The following is a 15,215-nucleotide window of genomic DNA, read 5'->3' as shown; positions in this document are numbered from 1 at the left end:
GAGACAAATTTTGCTGCACATTAACACATACATTCTCACTGCTCGGATTGAACTGCGAACACTCAGTTCTGAGAGAATATACTCGAGCGCTCGCACATGAGTGCAAGCAAGCGCGGTATACAGGATAGAGGGAGACAAACGATTATTTTGCTCCAAGCTTTCTACTTTTGTTCCGTTGGGTTAGTGGTCGTTTACTGGATTTGTGGCGCTTGGGAACCCACGCGGGTTGGCAGTGGTTTTTAGTAATTACAGTGTAACGCCGTTTATCCGGGCTCATCGGGCATCTGACCTCGCCCGGATATGCGAATAAAACGGATAATGAGTCAAATGATATGTTGAATCTCCAATTCATGATTGTTTTTGGAAATTTATTTAATGATTTGATAAAAATTTACCAGTTTTTATTAACTACTTGTTTTTCCAATGAGAATATTCTAAATTTGCCATGAATTATTTGTTTTTTGCCATGTTTTTTGTCATGCCATTGAGCTCTGATAACCGTTTTTTCGAATATCCTCCTCAGTAATGTAACGACCAAGCGTTTTACGGTTGGCGGAAGGTTAATTGGCCGTTTTAATAAGATTTAGCACAATTCGGAAGAGCACACAAATAATTATACGCAGAAGTCAGTGGCTTACGTCTGTTCAGTTCAATGTCGCGCCAAGAAGAGCTTTATTCTATGACAGTTCATCTAGCACACCGGGTGCTCCAGCGGTCAAGGTATAACGCGTTTATACCGCTGCGTTCGGGATTCAGGTTGAGTGCACAGTGGGCGATATTAGTCCGGACGTTACAGTAAGTAATGTCACCTTTGTATTCAACTGTCATTTCTCAACACCACGGTTCAACGGACAGCCGGATAAAAGGTACCCGTATAAGGCCCGTGTCTGTGCTCCATCGGATGCGATTTTATCGTAATGCGAATCGCAAGTGGTGTCTGTGCTCTTCCGATTCGCATTGCGATTTTGAGTTTGACGTTTGGCGAAGGAAAACAAAACATTATCGAAGAATAAACAAACCAGAGAAAAGGCTGTTCTATTCGTTTAACTAAACAAAGACTGTTCTGTTGTATTGACTGTAAATAGAAGTGTCTTAAACGTAAGTTAACTATTAGAATAATGTACTGTAAATTTGAGATATTTTGTTTTTATGTTTGTTCAGTAATGCATTTGGTTTTGTGCAATGAAATCTAGAACAGTGTGGTTCATAATGGCTCTAGCATCTAGTTTTTTTTCCACCACAGGTAAAATCATTTTGGTTACTCATGAAATAAACTTTCCAACTTCTTTTGAGTTCTAGATGCCGTTGATTTTGTTGGCCACCATTCCACGATGAGAATTTCTGATCAGATCAGCTCCAACTCCATCATGCGGCTGGATGTTTTGCTTCCTCCGATCAAGGGTATTACACATGGGTGATAGGCAAATTCATAAAAAAAAATCCAGAATCGGTTCCGAATGACTCCGCGAAAATCGGAAGCAGAAGGTAGGTTCCAACACTCCAAACTTGGAACCGTCCGTAGTTGTCCAGAACTACTAATCAGTAGTCGGAGTCGTCCGGAAAAGGAATTGTCCAGAAACTCCGGCTGCACAAAGCTAAGGAGAAGCCTTTGGGTCAATTACGATACCTTCTGTAACGTTTGAACACTATCAAATATTGGCGATACACTTGATACCCACGGAAATTTCCCCGCCAATACGTTTTCCGTTATCAGTGCACCACCTAGAGGACAGAGCTCAGCGCAACTACTTTCGGAATTAAATGACAAAGAGTATTATCAAAACGAAGAACTTATCCAGGTCGAGCAAGAATATTAATTTTAACGGGTATCTCTGTTGCTTCTAATCGCTACTGCTTTTACTTTATTCTTGAGCATAACGGCGCTCTACGAATCAATTATCATAACCATCAATCATTTTCATGTGGGCTAAACTTTTTTCTTATTTTTTTTATTTGTAGATGGATTCGGATTCTGACTCTGAGGTCATGTTGAGTACAAATTTCTCTTTGCGTTACATCTTACTAAAGAAACGGCGCAATAAAACCAACGATCTGTGGAAACATCGTAAGCGAAATGGACAGTACTATGTGTTATTTCCCGAGTTATTGAAACAAGAAGACAAGTTTTTCCAGTATATGAGAATGTCGAAAAAAACATTTTACTTTATATTGAGAAAGATAGAACCTTTCATCGCCAAGTTGCCTACACATACTCCATATATCTCTCCGGAAGAACGATTGATGGTAACTCTCAGGTATATGTTATTTATATTTTATTTTCAAATATTTTGATATGAAATAACGTAAACGAGCGTGTGACGTGGTTGTTCAAAATAACTTTTTCGTTTTGACTCGTTGAATGCTAAACCTGAACAAAACCCAATGAACTGAGTGGCAGCTTGGCTGGACATCGGCTGGCTCGATGGCGAGCTGGCTGGCGGGATGGCGGGTTGTCAAGCTGACAGGCTGGTCGCCTGGTGGACAAGCTGGCAGGATAGATTGTTCAATCGAGTATTACTGAAGTGCTGGCCGAATGCGCGCGTCGACACGCAGGAGTCTGGTTGCTGTTGCTGGGTACACCGCACAGTAATGTTGCGTTGCTGTTACTTGGCGTACGCGTAAACACGTGGCAATAGCAGAGCTATATGGTTAACTATATTTAAAAAAAAGTAATCGATAACAACTGTTCCACTATAGTTCAACTTTTTTTTATTTTGTCTTAGTTTTAGTCCATAAAAATAGTTCATAATAATTTGTTAAGCATCTAGTAATGTACTAATTTAACTAGTTATAATATCCTTTTTTTTCACGAATAACCCTATGAGCAAATTGTATTATTTGCTCACGAGCATCCATTTGATCCTCTTCTGACAACGAATCCAGAAGAGGAACAAAACTCATCATAGCATGGTAGTTGCCAGTTTTTTCTTTATGCTCTTTTAATATATTATGTCTCTCTTTCTCTAAGTTTACTAACTCCTCCAAAACAGCACCATCTTGTCGCCGTTTTTTTCCGGCTGCCTCCTTTAACGAATTATCAACTGGTTCCGTTTCAAATAAGTCGTCTTCACAAACGTATTCGTCGAGATATTCCGGAGCAGTGGCTGTTTAGAAAAATAGCAAAAGAAAATTGCTAGTTACTATAAATATCAAAATTCAAACATTTTTATATTCATATATACCTTCTACTTCTTCCAAATTTCCCGATCTGGGTCGGGATGTAAGCGTATCCTTCAGGAAGCTCATCTGCTCAAAGTACTTCCATCGAACATGCTTATATCCCGACCCAGATGGCTGATTTAGTTCAGCGAGTTTTCGCGAGAATGTGTCGCGTAAATTTCTCCACTTATTTTTGGCGACGATACCTAAAATATTAAAGGAATTTACAATTTCAGTTAATAATTTATACGTTCGCATCTGCATTATGTAGTGCTATAATCAAATCAAATAGTATTTACACTAGAAAAATGATTTAATATCAATGTCTAAACAATGTTTTTTTCTTCTATTTTTCAGATTTCTTTCTACAGGATTGCCGTTCAAATCACTGTCGTTCACTTTCTGCATCGCTCACAATACGATTGGTACAATTGTTTATGAAACATGTGAAGCAATTTGGAAGACATTGAACGAAGAGTTCATTCCTTTTCCAACAACGTCAGCTTTCAACAAAGTGGAAAGAGAGTTTCTTAACAAATGGAAATTTCCTAATTGCATTGGTGCCATCGATGGCAAACATGTAAGGGTGAAGGCACCGTCAAAATCCGGTACTCAATATTTCAATTACAAGAAATATTTTTCTTTGCATTTGCAAGCAGTAGCTGATGCCAATAGCAAATTTATAGCCGTTGATGTTGGTGAATATGGGAGTCGTTGTGATAGTGGTGTTTTTAAGTCATCAACGTTGTATCAACTAATACAGTCGAATCGCCTGAATATTCCTCCTCCCAAGCCACTTCCTGGCACTAGACAAGATGTGCCTCACGTGCTCATTGGCGATCAAGGCTACCCATTGAAAACTTTTTTACTGCGTCCCTACCCAGATAGTGAAGATCCAGCCAAACTTCATTTCAATGAATTGTTAAGCATAGCAAGACGTTGCGTTGAATGTGCTTTTGGCATACTAGTCGCTAAATGGCGATGCTTAAAAACAGAATTACAAGTAACTCCAGAGCATGTCACGTTAATAGTCCAAACAACATGTTTGTTACACAATATTTGTATGGAATTTAAAGAACCACTACCAAATCCAGCTAAAAACACAAGGGCTTCAGATATCAATTATAATAGAGCTAACAACCATTCATCTCACCAGGCAACGGATTTAAGAGATTATTTCAAAAATTACTTCTTTAATCACATCGATTGATATAATATAATGCTAGAAATAGATCTACGTAAACATGTTTCGGTAAAATATATGTTTCTCAATTTTTTCTTATTTCAAAATAGTTACTGAAAAAACATTTTAAAATGATTTTGTTTCCTGATAAATGGCTGGTTGTGGTGCAGAAATTTTCCTACAGTTTGTGGTGTTAATAAAATAATGCATTTTCTTTCAAAATATCACCATTTCTTCGGATGTTACTTTCAATACTGGCTCGTAAAATTTCATGTGGGATAAAAAGTGAAATTTATTAATAAAAAAGTGCAATCAAAAACATCTATCTTTAGTTTCATCCGGAGCAATTTCATGAACTATACTTTTTTATAGAACAAATGGTATGAGAACACACAAATTCGTACATAAGAGTTTTGCGGTAATTATTCGGTAGGCTGGCATGAATTGATACGGTAGGGTTGCATGGAATTATGCTTATAGGGATGTGATATTTGAAATTAGTATAGAAATTAGGTCCCTCATGCAAGAATCCATGCAGGGGCTTTAAGGCTAAAAAAACATAAAATAAATGAAATAATCTGCTATTACCAATACACCTGCCAGCGAAATGCGTCTGAAATGCTCTGAACTGCTTAGGATAGTGGGACTCAACATCACACATTTCCATTTGCCGGTGTCATAGAATGTGCAGATGGTATTTCTTTATTCCAGTTTTTCTATTGGACATTTTCGGATGTTATTGCTTTAGGATTTCGGATGTAGTTGCTTCCGGGTTTAGGATGTCGCTAACAAAACCATGTAACAAGTGACAATTTTACCAACACCGTGTTAGGCCCGACCATCCTCGATAGCAAAGCTTCTTGCTCCCTTTCGTTCAAGATGAAGATAATACGTACCGTTTATTTGAAGCTGATTTCCGATCATATCCCATGTATTCTTTTTTAAAAAATTGTCTTTGTACCTCGAATCGCGAAGATCCCAAAGAAAAGGATGCTCCTGTACCAAAATTATAAGTTTTTCATCATCAACACGTGAATTCGCCATGGCTCTAACAAGATTGTGTTTGTTTACTTTCGCGCTAACATTTCTTGTAAAATCAACTCTTTTCTGAGTTTATATTCCTGAGTTTAGATTGACAGATAAAATCGGATGCGGCGTCCGACGAAATCAAAAAATTTTGATTCCGTCGTACGACGAAATCGCACGTCCGACGTTATCTGTCAAATTCCATATAAAATTTTGACAGGCCTTCCGATAAAATCGCATCCGATGGAGCACAGACACGGGCCTAAACGGCGCTACATTGTAATAAAATGTTGGTGCTTCTACCAAAAACCGCTAACAAATCTGGTCACATTGACTGCAGGTGACATTCATTTGACAGCAGCGAAATTGTTTACATACAAGCAGCTCGCACTGCGCAGCTCTAGCCAGCAACAGGCAGCATTACGAAAATTCTCCAAAAAAATGGAGGCCATCGTACCAAATCTAAACGAAATTTGTCGGCTATGCCTGTGCGAGGACATAAGGTTTCTCATTCCCGCCTCGAAATTGCTCGATGATTCACTTTCCCTGCAGCACATTGAACGGTTCACCGGTATTCGGGTGAGTTGTTGTTAACACCGTTTCGTGGTTGTTTTGGTTCCGAAGTGCATTGTTGCTTATCGCCTGCCCTTTTTATTTTGATCTCCCTCCGTAGATTCCTCCGAATGACTGTGAATTGTATGCGCTCTGCATGGAATGTGGCAACAAGCTGACCACCAGCGTGGCGTTTCTTGTTTGCTGCAAAAACAACGATACCGTGTTTAGGAATCTGTTCGATCTGCCTGCTCTGGACGCCGCGGGGGAGGATCGAATATTGGTCGATTTTTCGACCGAAGTCAAACAGTCTCCGGAGATCGAAGTATTAGAGGAAGCATACACAGAGCCAGAGGTGCAAGAGACCCAGGAGGTCCAAGAACTCCCTCATAATACAACAACAACGGCATGTACAAAGCCACCGGATGCGACGGAGGACCATCGAGTATCTTCCAATTTTTCATCTCAGCTCAAAAAGTCTCCGGGGATCGTAGTATTACAGGAGCCATGCACTGAGTTAGAGGCGAAAGAGACCCGCGTGGTGCAAAGCCTCTCTCATAATACAACATCAACATGTACAGAGCCACCATCAGCAGCGGGCGAATTTACCATCGATCCGAACGATTTCATAATCGAATCGCTAGACAGCATGATAGACGACGTAATTGTTCACCACGATGGAGGAGCGGAGAGTTTGGACGGCATTGAGCACGCGGTGGTGGAAGACGAACCACTGGACGATGCGGGAGTGTATTGCGACGAAACTTCATCTTCCGACCAGCACGATGAACGATCGGCGAAACAGGAACTATCTGCAAGCCTCTCTAGCGCATCTCAAATCGAACGGAAACCACCGCTCCACATCCCCACCGACTTGGAATGTTCGGCTTGTGAGATTAAGTTCGTCGACGAAATTACCTTCAAGCGGCATTACCGGCGGTACCACGTGAGCGAGTTGCAGAAAAGTCGCGAGCACCGCAAGAAACGGCAGCTGTGCGTCGAATGCGGCAAGATGGTGCTGCAGCTCTCCGCCCACCGGTTAACCCACACGCAGGAGAAACAGTTTTCCTGCCCCCACTGTCCGATGAAGATGAAAAGCAAGGGCAACATATGCCGGCACATCGAGGCGGTGCACTTGAAGAAGCCGGCGAAAACGTGCGAAACGTGTGGGAGAGAGTTTGTGCACGCCAACATGTACAAGTACCATATGGTAAGTGTCGCCTGTAAACGAGCCGTTACGAGGAAAGTGCGTTAGTAAGCTTTTTTTTTTTTGCTCTCTCTCCTGCAGCTTTCCGTTCACGGCATTGGTAAGGCGTACGAGTGTGCTATTTGTTTGAAAAAGTTCAATGCACTTTCGTCGCTCAAATCACACAAACAAACAGCGCACGAGAAAAGGTCGGCTTTTGAATGCGAAACGTGCGGAAAGAAGTTTAAACGCAGGTAAGAGACACACCCACCAAAAAAAAAGGGTACAATGTTGCAGTCAAGCCGTTGCGCGATTTAAATATTACATAACATTACTAATGATTTCCCTTTCCCCAGACATACCCTTCAAATGCACATTAAACAAGGACATTCTAACGACAAGCTGTACAGTTGTAGCCTGTGCCCGAAACGGCTCAAAACGCTGCTTGGTAAGCAAGCGCACGAGCTGGCACACAGTGGAGCTGTGTTTGCCTGCACGCTGTGCGACAAAGTGTTCCGGTACAAATGTTTACTGCAAGGGCACGTCAGTCAGGATCACGTAAAAGCGGAAGGCAGGGAAAAGCTTCAAAAAGAGCTTACTAATTGAACGAGAAATGATTAACAAACACCAAGCAGTTTCTTTACGCTATGATTAGTGGATATACTTGAGGAATATTTAAACAATGTCAACATGTTGAGCCTTCCCTGAATGTTGCGCCTTTCCTATATGATCCAAAAAGCAAACACGTATTTGTCGTTAGGATTAGCTAATAATTAGAGTTTGATAATTAGTGATAGAACCTGAATAACGATAACGATACAAAATATTATTTAAAATTATTAAATAGGAAGAAAATGTGATGTATTCTGTTGCACCATAATGTGGCCATACAAAAGAAACCCATACAAATAAATGGCAATTAGCTGAAATAATTAAAAATCTAATTCTTCTCGCAACATAAAAAAACGCATTATGAAATAAGAAAATCGATCAATTGGTTGTTTCGGTCAACTAGTGATGGGTCAAGTTGGCAAAAATCCGCAGTCGACTTCGATCTGACTCCGATAATTTCGGAACCGACTCCGGGAGGTAGGTCCGCCAAGCATTATCCGGAGTCGTTCGGAATCGTCTGGAATCGCCCGGAGTCGTCCCTAGATGTTCGGAGTCGTCTGGAGTCGTGCGGAGTCGTTAGGAGTCTGAATCATCCCAAGTCGTCCGAAGTCGTTCGGAGTCGTTTGCAGTCGTCGGAGTCGTCCGAAATCGTCTGGAGTCGTTCGGAATCGTTCGGAGTCGCCGGAGTCATCCGGTGTCGTCTGGAATCATCTAGAGCAGTGCTCCCCAACCTTTTTAGGATCGTTGACCATATGGCTCTGAAAATATATTTGTCGCGGCCCACATCTATCGAAAGCATATTTTTTTGACTTAGTTGAAAGTTTTTGATCAAAAATATGTTTTAATCTAAATCAACAGATGCACGTTGAAAATTTAATCTTAATGGCGGGGACAAAAATGCACGATATGTATAATAATATGCCTTTCTTTTTCAAAAATAAATCCTTTCGCGGACCACGTCTATTAACGCCACGGACCACAAGTTGGAGACCACTGATCTAGAGTCATCCGGTGTCGTCTAGAGCAGGGGCCTCCAAACTTTTCAGCTCGCGGGCCGCATTGCTTCAAAAATAATTATGTTGAGGGCCATTTGACGCTACCTTTAACTGATGAGTGAACGTTTAAATCTCGTTTTTATAATAAAATACTAACGATATTTGTACAGTTTCGTGTTACTATAGCTTGATTTTGCCAACTAAGTTTAATGATCGTGTTTCTGTGTTAAATTTGGTTCCATAGTGCACATTTTTATGTTTTATGTTATTGTAATCCAATGTAAAGAACTTATTGTAAAACATTGCTAAAATGGTTCGAGAGGGCATTATTGTCCATCGATAGACAAATAAACATAAACAAAACATAAACATTTTTGTCTGAGAAAAGTAAAAAATACATTTTAATTTTAAAATTCATAATAACGAAATATTTATATTAACTCTGGCAAAGTCATCGTGGGCCGCATTATAAGATCTTGAGGGCCGCATGCGGCCCGCGGGCCGTAGTTTGGAGACCCCTGGTCTAGAGTCATCCGGAGTCATCTAGAGTCATCCGGAGTCATCCTGAGTCGCCCAGAGTCTTTTGGAATCGTCCGGAGTCGCCCAAAGTCGTCCAGAGTCATCCCTAGTCGTTCGTAGTCATCAGGAGTCGTCCGGAATCTTTCGTATTCGGAATCGTTCGGAATCATCCGGAGTCGTCCAGAGTCATCCAGAGTCATCCTGAGTCATCAAACAAACGACTCCGGACGACTTCGAACAACTCCGAACGACTTCGGACGACTCCGGCTAACTCCAGACGATCCCAGATGACTCCAGATGACCGCGGATGACTCTAGATGACTCTAAATGACTCCAGATAATTCTGTACGACTCCGGACGGAACTACCGGTTCCGATTTGGCCGGAGCCGCATCGGAATCGTGGATGCGCTCCAAAGAGCACACCACTACCGGACAACGGCCTGCAATCAAATGGGGAAGCGAGCGAAGCCGTGAACATGACAGATAAACGATCAGTTCAGACCTTTCATCCGCGACGCAACACTGAACTGTCATTCATCCAAACAGGATTCAATGTTTACAAACAAACACCTCAGCTTTGCGGTGCGCTATGGCGGCAATTCCACGCGAAATAAATGAAGTCTGTCGGCTTTGCCTGTGCCGGGACGAGAATATTCTCTTTCCTGCGACCAAATTCATCGACTCCCAGCTGACCCTGGACGATGTGGAACGAGTAGCCGGTGTACGGGTAAGTGCCAGTAGTAGGCACCGTTGGTGCTGAACTTCCTCCCATGAGCTTCTCTCACACATCCATTGCAGATCGTGGAACAGGAAAGCATGCGCTGCGTGTTGTGTGTCGATTGTAACAACAAACTACGGCACATCAAAGCCTTTAAGGCCTCCTGCATCAGCAATGATGAGACGTTTAGAAAGTGGTTTACAGTGGCCGATAAAGATTGTTCGCGAGACGACACTCATCCACTGAAATTGAATGCTGCAGCGCAAGCATTCAACGGTGCGGCGCGCGAAACTGACCAGTGTAACGATTCGGCGAATGAGTTCGATGAGGCAACATTTTTCGACAACAACATTGTAGTCATCAAGGAAGAAGAAATTGACGACCAGGCGGTCAAATACATCGTTCAAGAAATGTATGAAGACATGGAAGTACTCACAGAAGATGTTGTTGACTTCGATGTTGATGATGATGATGAAGATGCTGAAGAATTTTCCGAGGACATGAAAACAGAAGGGAGCCAAACATCGATAGATGATTTCGTTACCAGCGATGATCCGGGCGAGGCATCCGTACCGTACGAACCGTACGAACGGCAGCCAACAACGCCAAACGAAACTTCCGCACCAGCGATACCAGCGGACCATCAAACAGTAACTGCCACCGCCAGTGAGGAAACGGGCAAGAAGAAGAATCCACAAAAGAAAACCCTTTGCCCGCTGTGCGGCAAATTAATACTCTCGCTAAAAGACCACATGTTGAGTCACACGGGGGAGAAAAAATACCGCTGCAAGTACTGCCCCAAGACCTGCGGTCGGAAAGGATCGCTGCGGCTGCACATGCAAGCCGTCCACCTGAAAAAGATTGTAAAGAGCTGTGAAATATGCGGCAAAGGCTTTACTTACGTGGAGTCGCACGAAGCGCACATGGTAAGTATTGGTGGCATTTGTGGAGTTTTGGGTGCGGCTGTCCTCATTATGTGGCTTACATTTTTTTTTCAGCGCGCCAAACACGGCTTCGGTGAACCATTTGAATGTACCATATGCAACATTAAATTTCGCCATAAAGGCGGATTGCGGGGTCACAACAATCGCAAGCACAACGATGAAAGCAACTGTGAGTGCCCAACTTGTGGCATGAAATTTCTCGACAAGTAAGTGTCGTATACTTTCATTGCATATTTATTTCTTTCTGGTCTAGTTTTGTCTTAGTCACTTATGGGTAAAACTATCGGTAAGATGACTGGATTATCCATAGTGGAATTAGAAGACCTTTAGAATTAGAAATCAGTCGACCCGACAAAGCTTATCTACGAGTACCACAGCACGAGAGGCCATTTGAACACATTTTTTGTCTTTTATTTTCCTTTTTTTTAGGAAAGGATTACGAGCGCACAGCATAGTGCACTCGGACGAGCGACCGTTTGGCTGCCGCTATTGTCCAAAGATGTACAAAACTGCTAAAACGCTGAAAAACCACGAAAATCTCCACCAAGGTGTAACATTTTCCTGTACGATGTGCGGAAAAAGCTATAAGCATCAATCGCTGCTATACGTGCACATGAAAAAATGTCATGACGAGGGTAAAACTGACAAATTGAAATTGGAAAATGAGTCTAACTGAAAAAGTAAGACAAACTACGCTATTAGTCCCATAGCACTCTGTATGTAAATGATAGGCGATTCTTTCACGTGAGTTGATGTATAAACTTTGCTTTGTAATGTCCATGCGATGTTAAATATGTTCATAGAGGAGAAGGGGGGGGGGGGGGCTGGGGATTAACGGGATGTATAACTTTGGTATGTAGTTTTTAAATCTAATAGCATTAGTTTCTATTTTGGCTACACTACTTTTGAAATTGGTTTTATATCACCCATCTAATGGACTAGCGATTCGTGATTTACTACTTTACCCATAACACTTCAATTAATGTTGCGTACCAGAGGGTTATAAGCGAGAAGTCAATCCTGGATAAGAGAGGCTCTAACAAAAGAGTAAACTGGATAAGCTAGCATAGGAACAATGCTCGGAACATTCATAATAGAGAGACGGGAATGAGAGAGAATCTTAAACTTACCCTCAAATTATGTTTAGTAAAAATAACGAACTTTACCTGTTTTCACATATTTTGTTTATTTTTCCAATTTTGACAGGTTTAGATAGGTTTAGACAGGTTGAAGATATGAAGGATATGAACCAAATGTGTGGAAGAAATAAAATTAAATGTATGAACTAGGAATATAGTATAAAGTGTTAAGTATACTATAGTATAAAAAGAAAGTATATTTACGTACTAAAATTAAGTACTGTATAAGAAATAAAATTTCATGTGCTTTAAATTTCCCAATCTATTGAACCCCCTTCATTATCCAGGATTCATTGTACATGAGACCCTCGGCTACGAACCTCTCGAGATACAACGATTTGCAGAAATGACATATTTCTCTAACCATTCCATCTTGTTTACGCCACAGTTTACCGTTGGTTCTTTTTTCGGTCCAAAAAATACAATCGTATATGGAGTGGGTACTGTTAATACAGCAATTATACAATATACGCTTTGTATATGTGCATAACTTCAATGTGAAACCATACAACAGTACAGAGGGAAGAGAAAAGCTCTACTTTGTGACTGACCACCAACAGATGGCGCCATCAGCTTTCTTCTACAGTAGAACGTCGATTATCCGGGCAGCTCGGGACCAGGCGGATGCCGGTTAATCGTTTTCCATGGATAATGGTCTAAGAAATGTCAAATTCATATAAAATTTTTAAAATTCACTGGTTTTAATCGAAAATCACATTAAAATAATCGATTAATCTCCAGTAAAATATTTTTTGAATTAATAACAATAGATTTAACAATTGTCTTTTATCAAAAATGCAGTCAAATAGTATCACTAGACACTAGATTGCTGCACAAAAAATGTTTTTGCTAACCGGTTCAACTTTTTCTACGTTCGCCACGACAGACCAACTGTCAAATTCATGCGCACGGTTAAGCCGCCTGCCGGTTAATCCGTCCACGGAAAATCGACGTTCTACTGTATTTTTAAAATGCATTAGTCGTTTACCGTCTGCTAAACGAAGTCTTTCTATATTCCGTATAGGTAGAGAGCTTGAGCCGTTTAGAACCCGTTTAGTGATCTTTTAGTGGATTGGTGGCACTTGGGATGCAGGATCGGATGCGGTTTGATTCCGACCCAGGCCGTACCTCCGAGAACAATCACACTGTTTTGTGCGTGATAGTGTTGATATGATATCACTTGCAGCAATTCGCATAAAGATTATCAAATTGTTGTTTGCTACACCCATCGCCAGCAACATTGAATATTGTTATTTTATTTAATTATTTTATCTTCCTTATTTGATCCTATTTCACCAAACCTTGGAGACTCGTAGCATGTAGGGGTATAGGTCGAGCAACGCTTTACACTTTGACAGCTAAACGATCAGTTTCGGAAACTGCGCTCTGTCAATCATCCAAACAAAGTTCAATGTATACAAACAGCAGCGTCCAGCTTTGCGGTGCGAAATGGCGCTAATTACACGAGAAATAAATAAAGTTTGCCGACTTTGCTTGACCGAGGACGAAGTTATTCTGTTTCCCGCAGCGAAACTGATCGACTCCACGCTGACCGTGGACGATATCGAGCGATTTACCGGTGTGCGGGTACGTACGGGGGTATGATGCCCCATTTGTTTAGGCGCACTTGGTCCGAGCTTGTCCTTTTTGTTTTGTAGATCTGCGAACAGGAACGCTTGCCGTACGTCGTGTGCATCGATTGTAATAACAAGTTAAGGAAGTTCATCGCCTATCGTGCTTTCTGCACAAGCAATGATGTTCGGTTTAGGAAATGGTTTGCGGTAACTCTTTCGGACGATTTGAGCGACCCGGATCGGACTAGTTCATCGCTCAAAGCCCTCATAAAGGAGGAATTGACCGCTGATCAACGCGAAGCCAGCAAACGTTACAGTCCTATCGACGATTGTAACGATCAAGCGTTCGATAGTAAGCAGAAAGTTCAAGAAATTGAACAGGGCGAACAAAGGATAGAAGATGCTACTGCCCTAGAGGGTACGGATAATATCGCCATAGATGATGAGGATCTGGGTCTTGAGCAGGTACTTTTGAGCGATAAGTTGACGCCTGATCCATTCGAGACAAACAATACCCTGCCATCCACCCACCAAAGCGAGCAGCAACGGAAGCAACGGCGAAGGGTTACAGCATCGCCCGCTGCCAAAGACAAACACGCCACACGGGACAGCCAGGAGCAGGACAGCAAAAAGCATGTACCGGCCAAGCAGCTGTGCCCGCTGTGTGGCAAACTGGTGCACTCCATGGCAGACCACATGCTGTCCCATACGAAGGAACCGAAGTTTTCCTGCCAGCACTGCCCGATGACGTGCAGCCGCAAATCGTACCTCAAGCTGCACGTGGACGCCGTGCACAAGAAGCGCATCATAAAGAGCTGCGAAATGTGCGACAAAGGCTTCAGCTATATCGAATCGTATGAGGCTCATATGGTAAGTGTTGCAGTCAATGCCTGTCCGTCCGTGGTGTTAACGTTTGTTTTTCGCTTCTTCTTTTTTTCCAGCGATCGAAGCACAACTACGGAGAATCGTTTGAATGTACCATATGCAACATTAAATTTCGCCATAAAGGCGGATTGCGGGGTCACAACAATCGCAAGCACAACGATCAAACCAACTGCTCCTGTGACATTTGTGGCATGAAGTTTCAGGACAAGTATAAGAGCTCAGCCTATTCTACTCACTTTTTAACACCTTTTAGCTGACCCCCTGTTGCTTCTTTTTCTCTTACAGGAGAGGGTTACGCGCTCATGGTAGGGTACATTCGGACGAGAAACCCTTTGCCTGCCAGTTCTGCCCGAAGCGCTTCAAGAGTCCAAACGCGCACAGAACGCACGAGCTGATCCACAAGGGCGTTGTATTTCCGTGCACGATGTGCGATAAAACGTACACGTACAAATCGTTGCTCAATATGCACGTGAAAAAATGTCACATCAAGCAGGAGGAGAGTGCGGAAAATTAACTCCAGAGGTTTTGTTTTTCCGGAGTGGTATGACTCCATGTGAATAATAGAAAGGATGTGAATTTTTATTTTAGTGGAATATTGTTAAATGTTTGACAAAACTCTGAAATGCGCTGAAGTATTTTCCACGTAACGCCCGTAATGCAAAATGCCAAGACAAACCGTTTTATCAATAAACAAACGCCAATAATGAAAGTGAAAATGAAAG

At 42.0% G+C, this 15,215-nt stretch overlaps 4 protein-coding genes across 4 annotated transcripts; all 4 read left to right on the top strand.

The window, feature by feature from the left end:
• Positions 1-886: 886 nt before the first annotated feature.
• On the top strand, positions 887-5,628 carry LOC133393895 (putative nuclease HARBI1). Its single transcript, XM_061660861.1, has 3 exons — positions 887-1,098; positions 1,960-2,255; positions 3,517-5,628. The coding sequence occupies exons 2-3, from the start codon at positions 1,960-1,962 to the stop codon at positions 4,367-4,369; spliced, it is 1,149 nt and encodes a 382-aa protein (XP_061516845.1). The 5' UTR covers positions 887-1,098; the 3' UTR covers positions 4,370-5,628.
• An 87-nt stretch (positions 5,629-5,715) lies between these two features.
• On the top strand, positions 5,716-8,045 carry LOC3291328 (zinc finger protein 101). The gene is made up of 4 exons (XM_554802.3): positions 5,716-5,947; positions 6,042-7,130; positions 7,209-7,360; positions 7,463-8,045. Exons 1-4 carry the CDS (start codon positions 5,810-5,812, stop codon positions 7,710-7,712), a joined length of 1,629 nt encoding a protein of 542 aa, XP_554802.3. The 5' UTR covers positions 5,716-5,809; the 3' UTR covers positions 7,713-8,045.
• Positions 8,046-9,771: 1,726 nt separating this feature from the next.
• LOC133393531 (zinc finger protein 449-like) lies at positions 9,772-12,295 on the top strand. The gene is made up of 4 exons (XM_061658780.1): positions 9,772-9,960; positions 10,032-10,877; positions 10,950-11,101; positions 11,325-12,295. Exons 1-4 carry the CDS (start codon positions 9,823-9,825, stop codon positions 11,569-11,571), a joined length of 1,383 nt encoding a protein of 460 aa, XP_061514764.1. The 5' UTR covers positions 9,772-9,822; the 3' UTR covers positions 11,572-12,295.
• Positions 12,296-13,411: 1,116 nt separating this feature from the next.
• On the top strand, positions 13,412-15,209 carry LOC133392875 (zinc finger protein 62 homolog). Its single transcript, XM_061655224.1, has 4 exons — positions 13,412-13,621; positions 13,693-14,478; positions 14,550-14,701; positions 14,779-15,209. The coding sequence occupies exons 1-4, from the start codon at positions 13,484-13,486 to the stop codon at positions 15,005-15,007; spliced, it is 1,305 nt and encodes a 434-aa protein (XP_061511208.1). The 5' UTR covers positions 13,412-13,483; the 3' UTR covers positions 15,008-15,209.
• The last annotated feature ends 6 nt before the right edge of the window (positions 15,210-15,215 follow it).

This window comes from Anopheles gambiae, chromosome 3 (genome assembly GCF_943734735.2).
Source record: "Anopheles gambiae chromosome 3, idAnoGambNW_F1_1, whole genome shotgun sequence".
Classification (NCBI taxonomy): Eukaryota; Metazoa; Arthropoda; class Insecta; order Diptera; family Culicidae; genus Anopheles; species Anopheles gambiae.
Note: the sequence above shows the minus strand (reverse complement) of the source record. Positions and strands in the feature narration are given on the sequence as shown.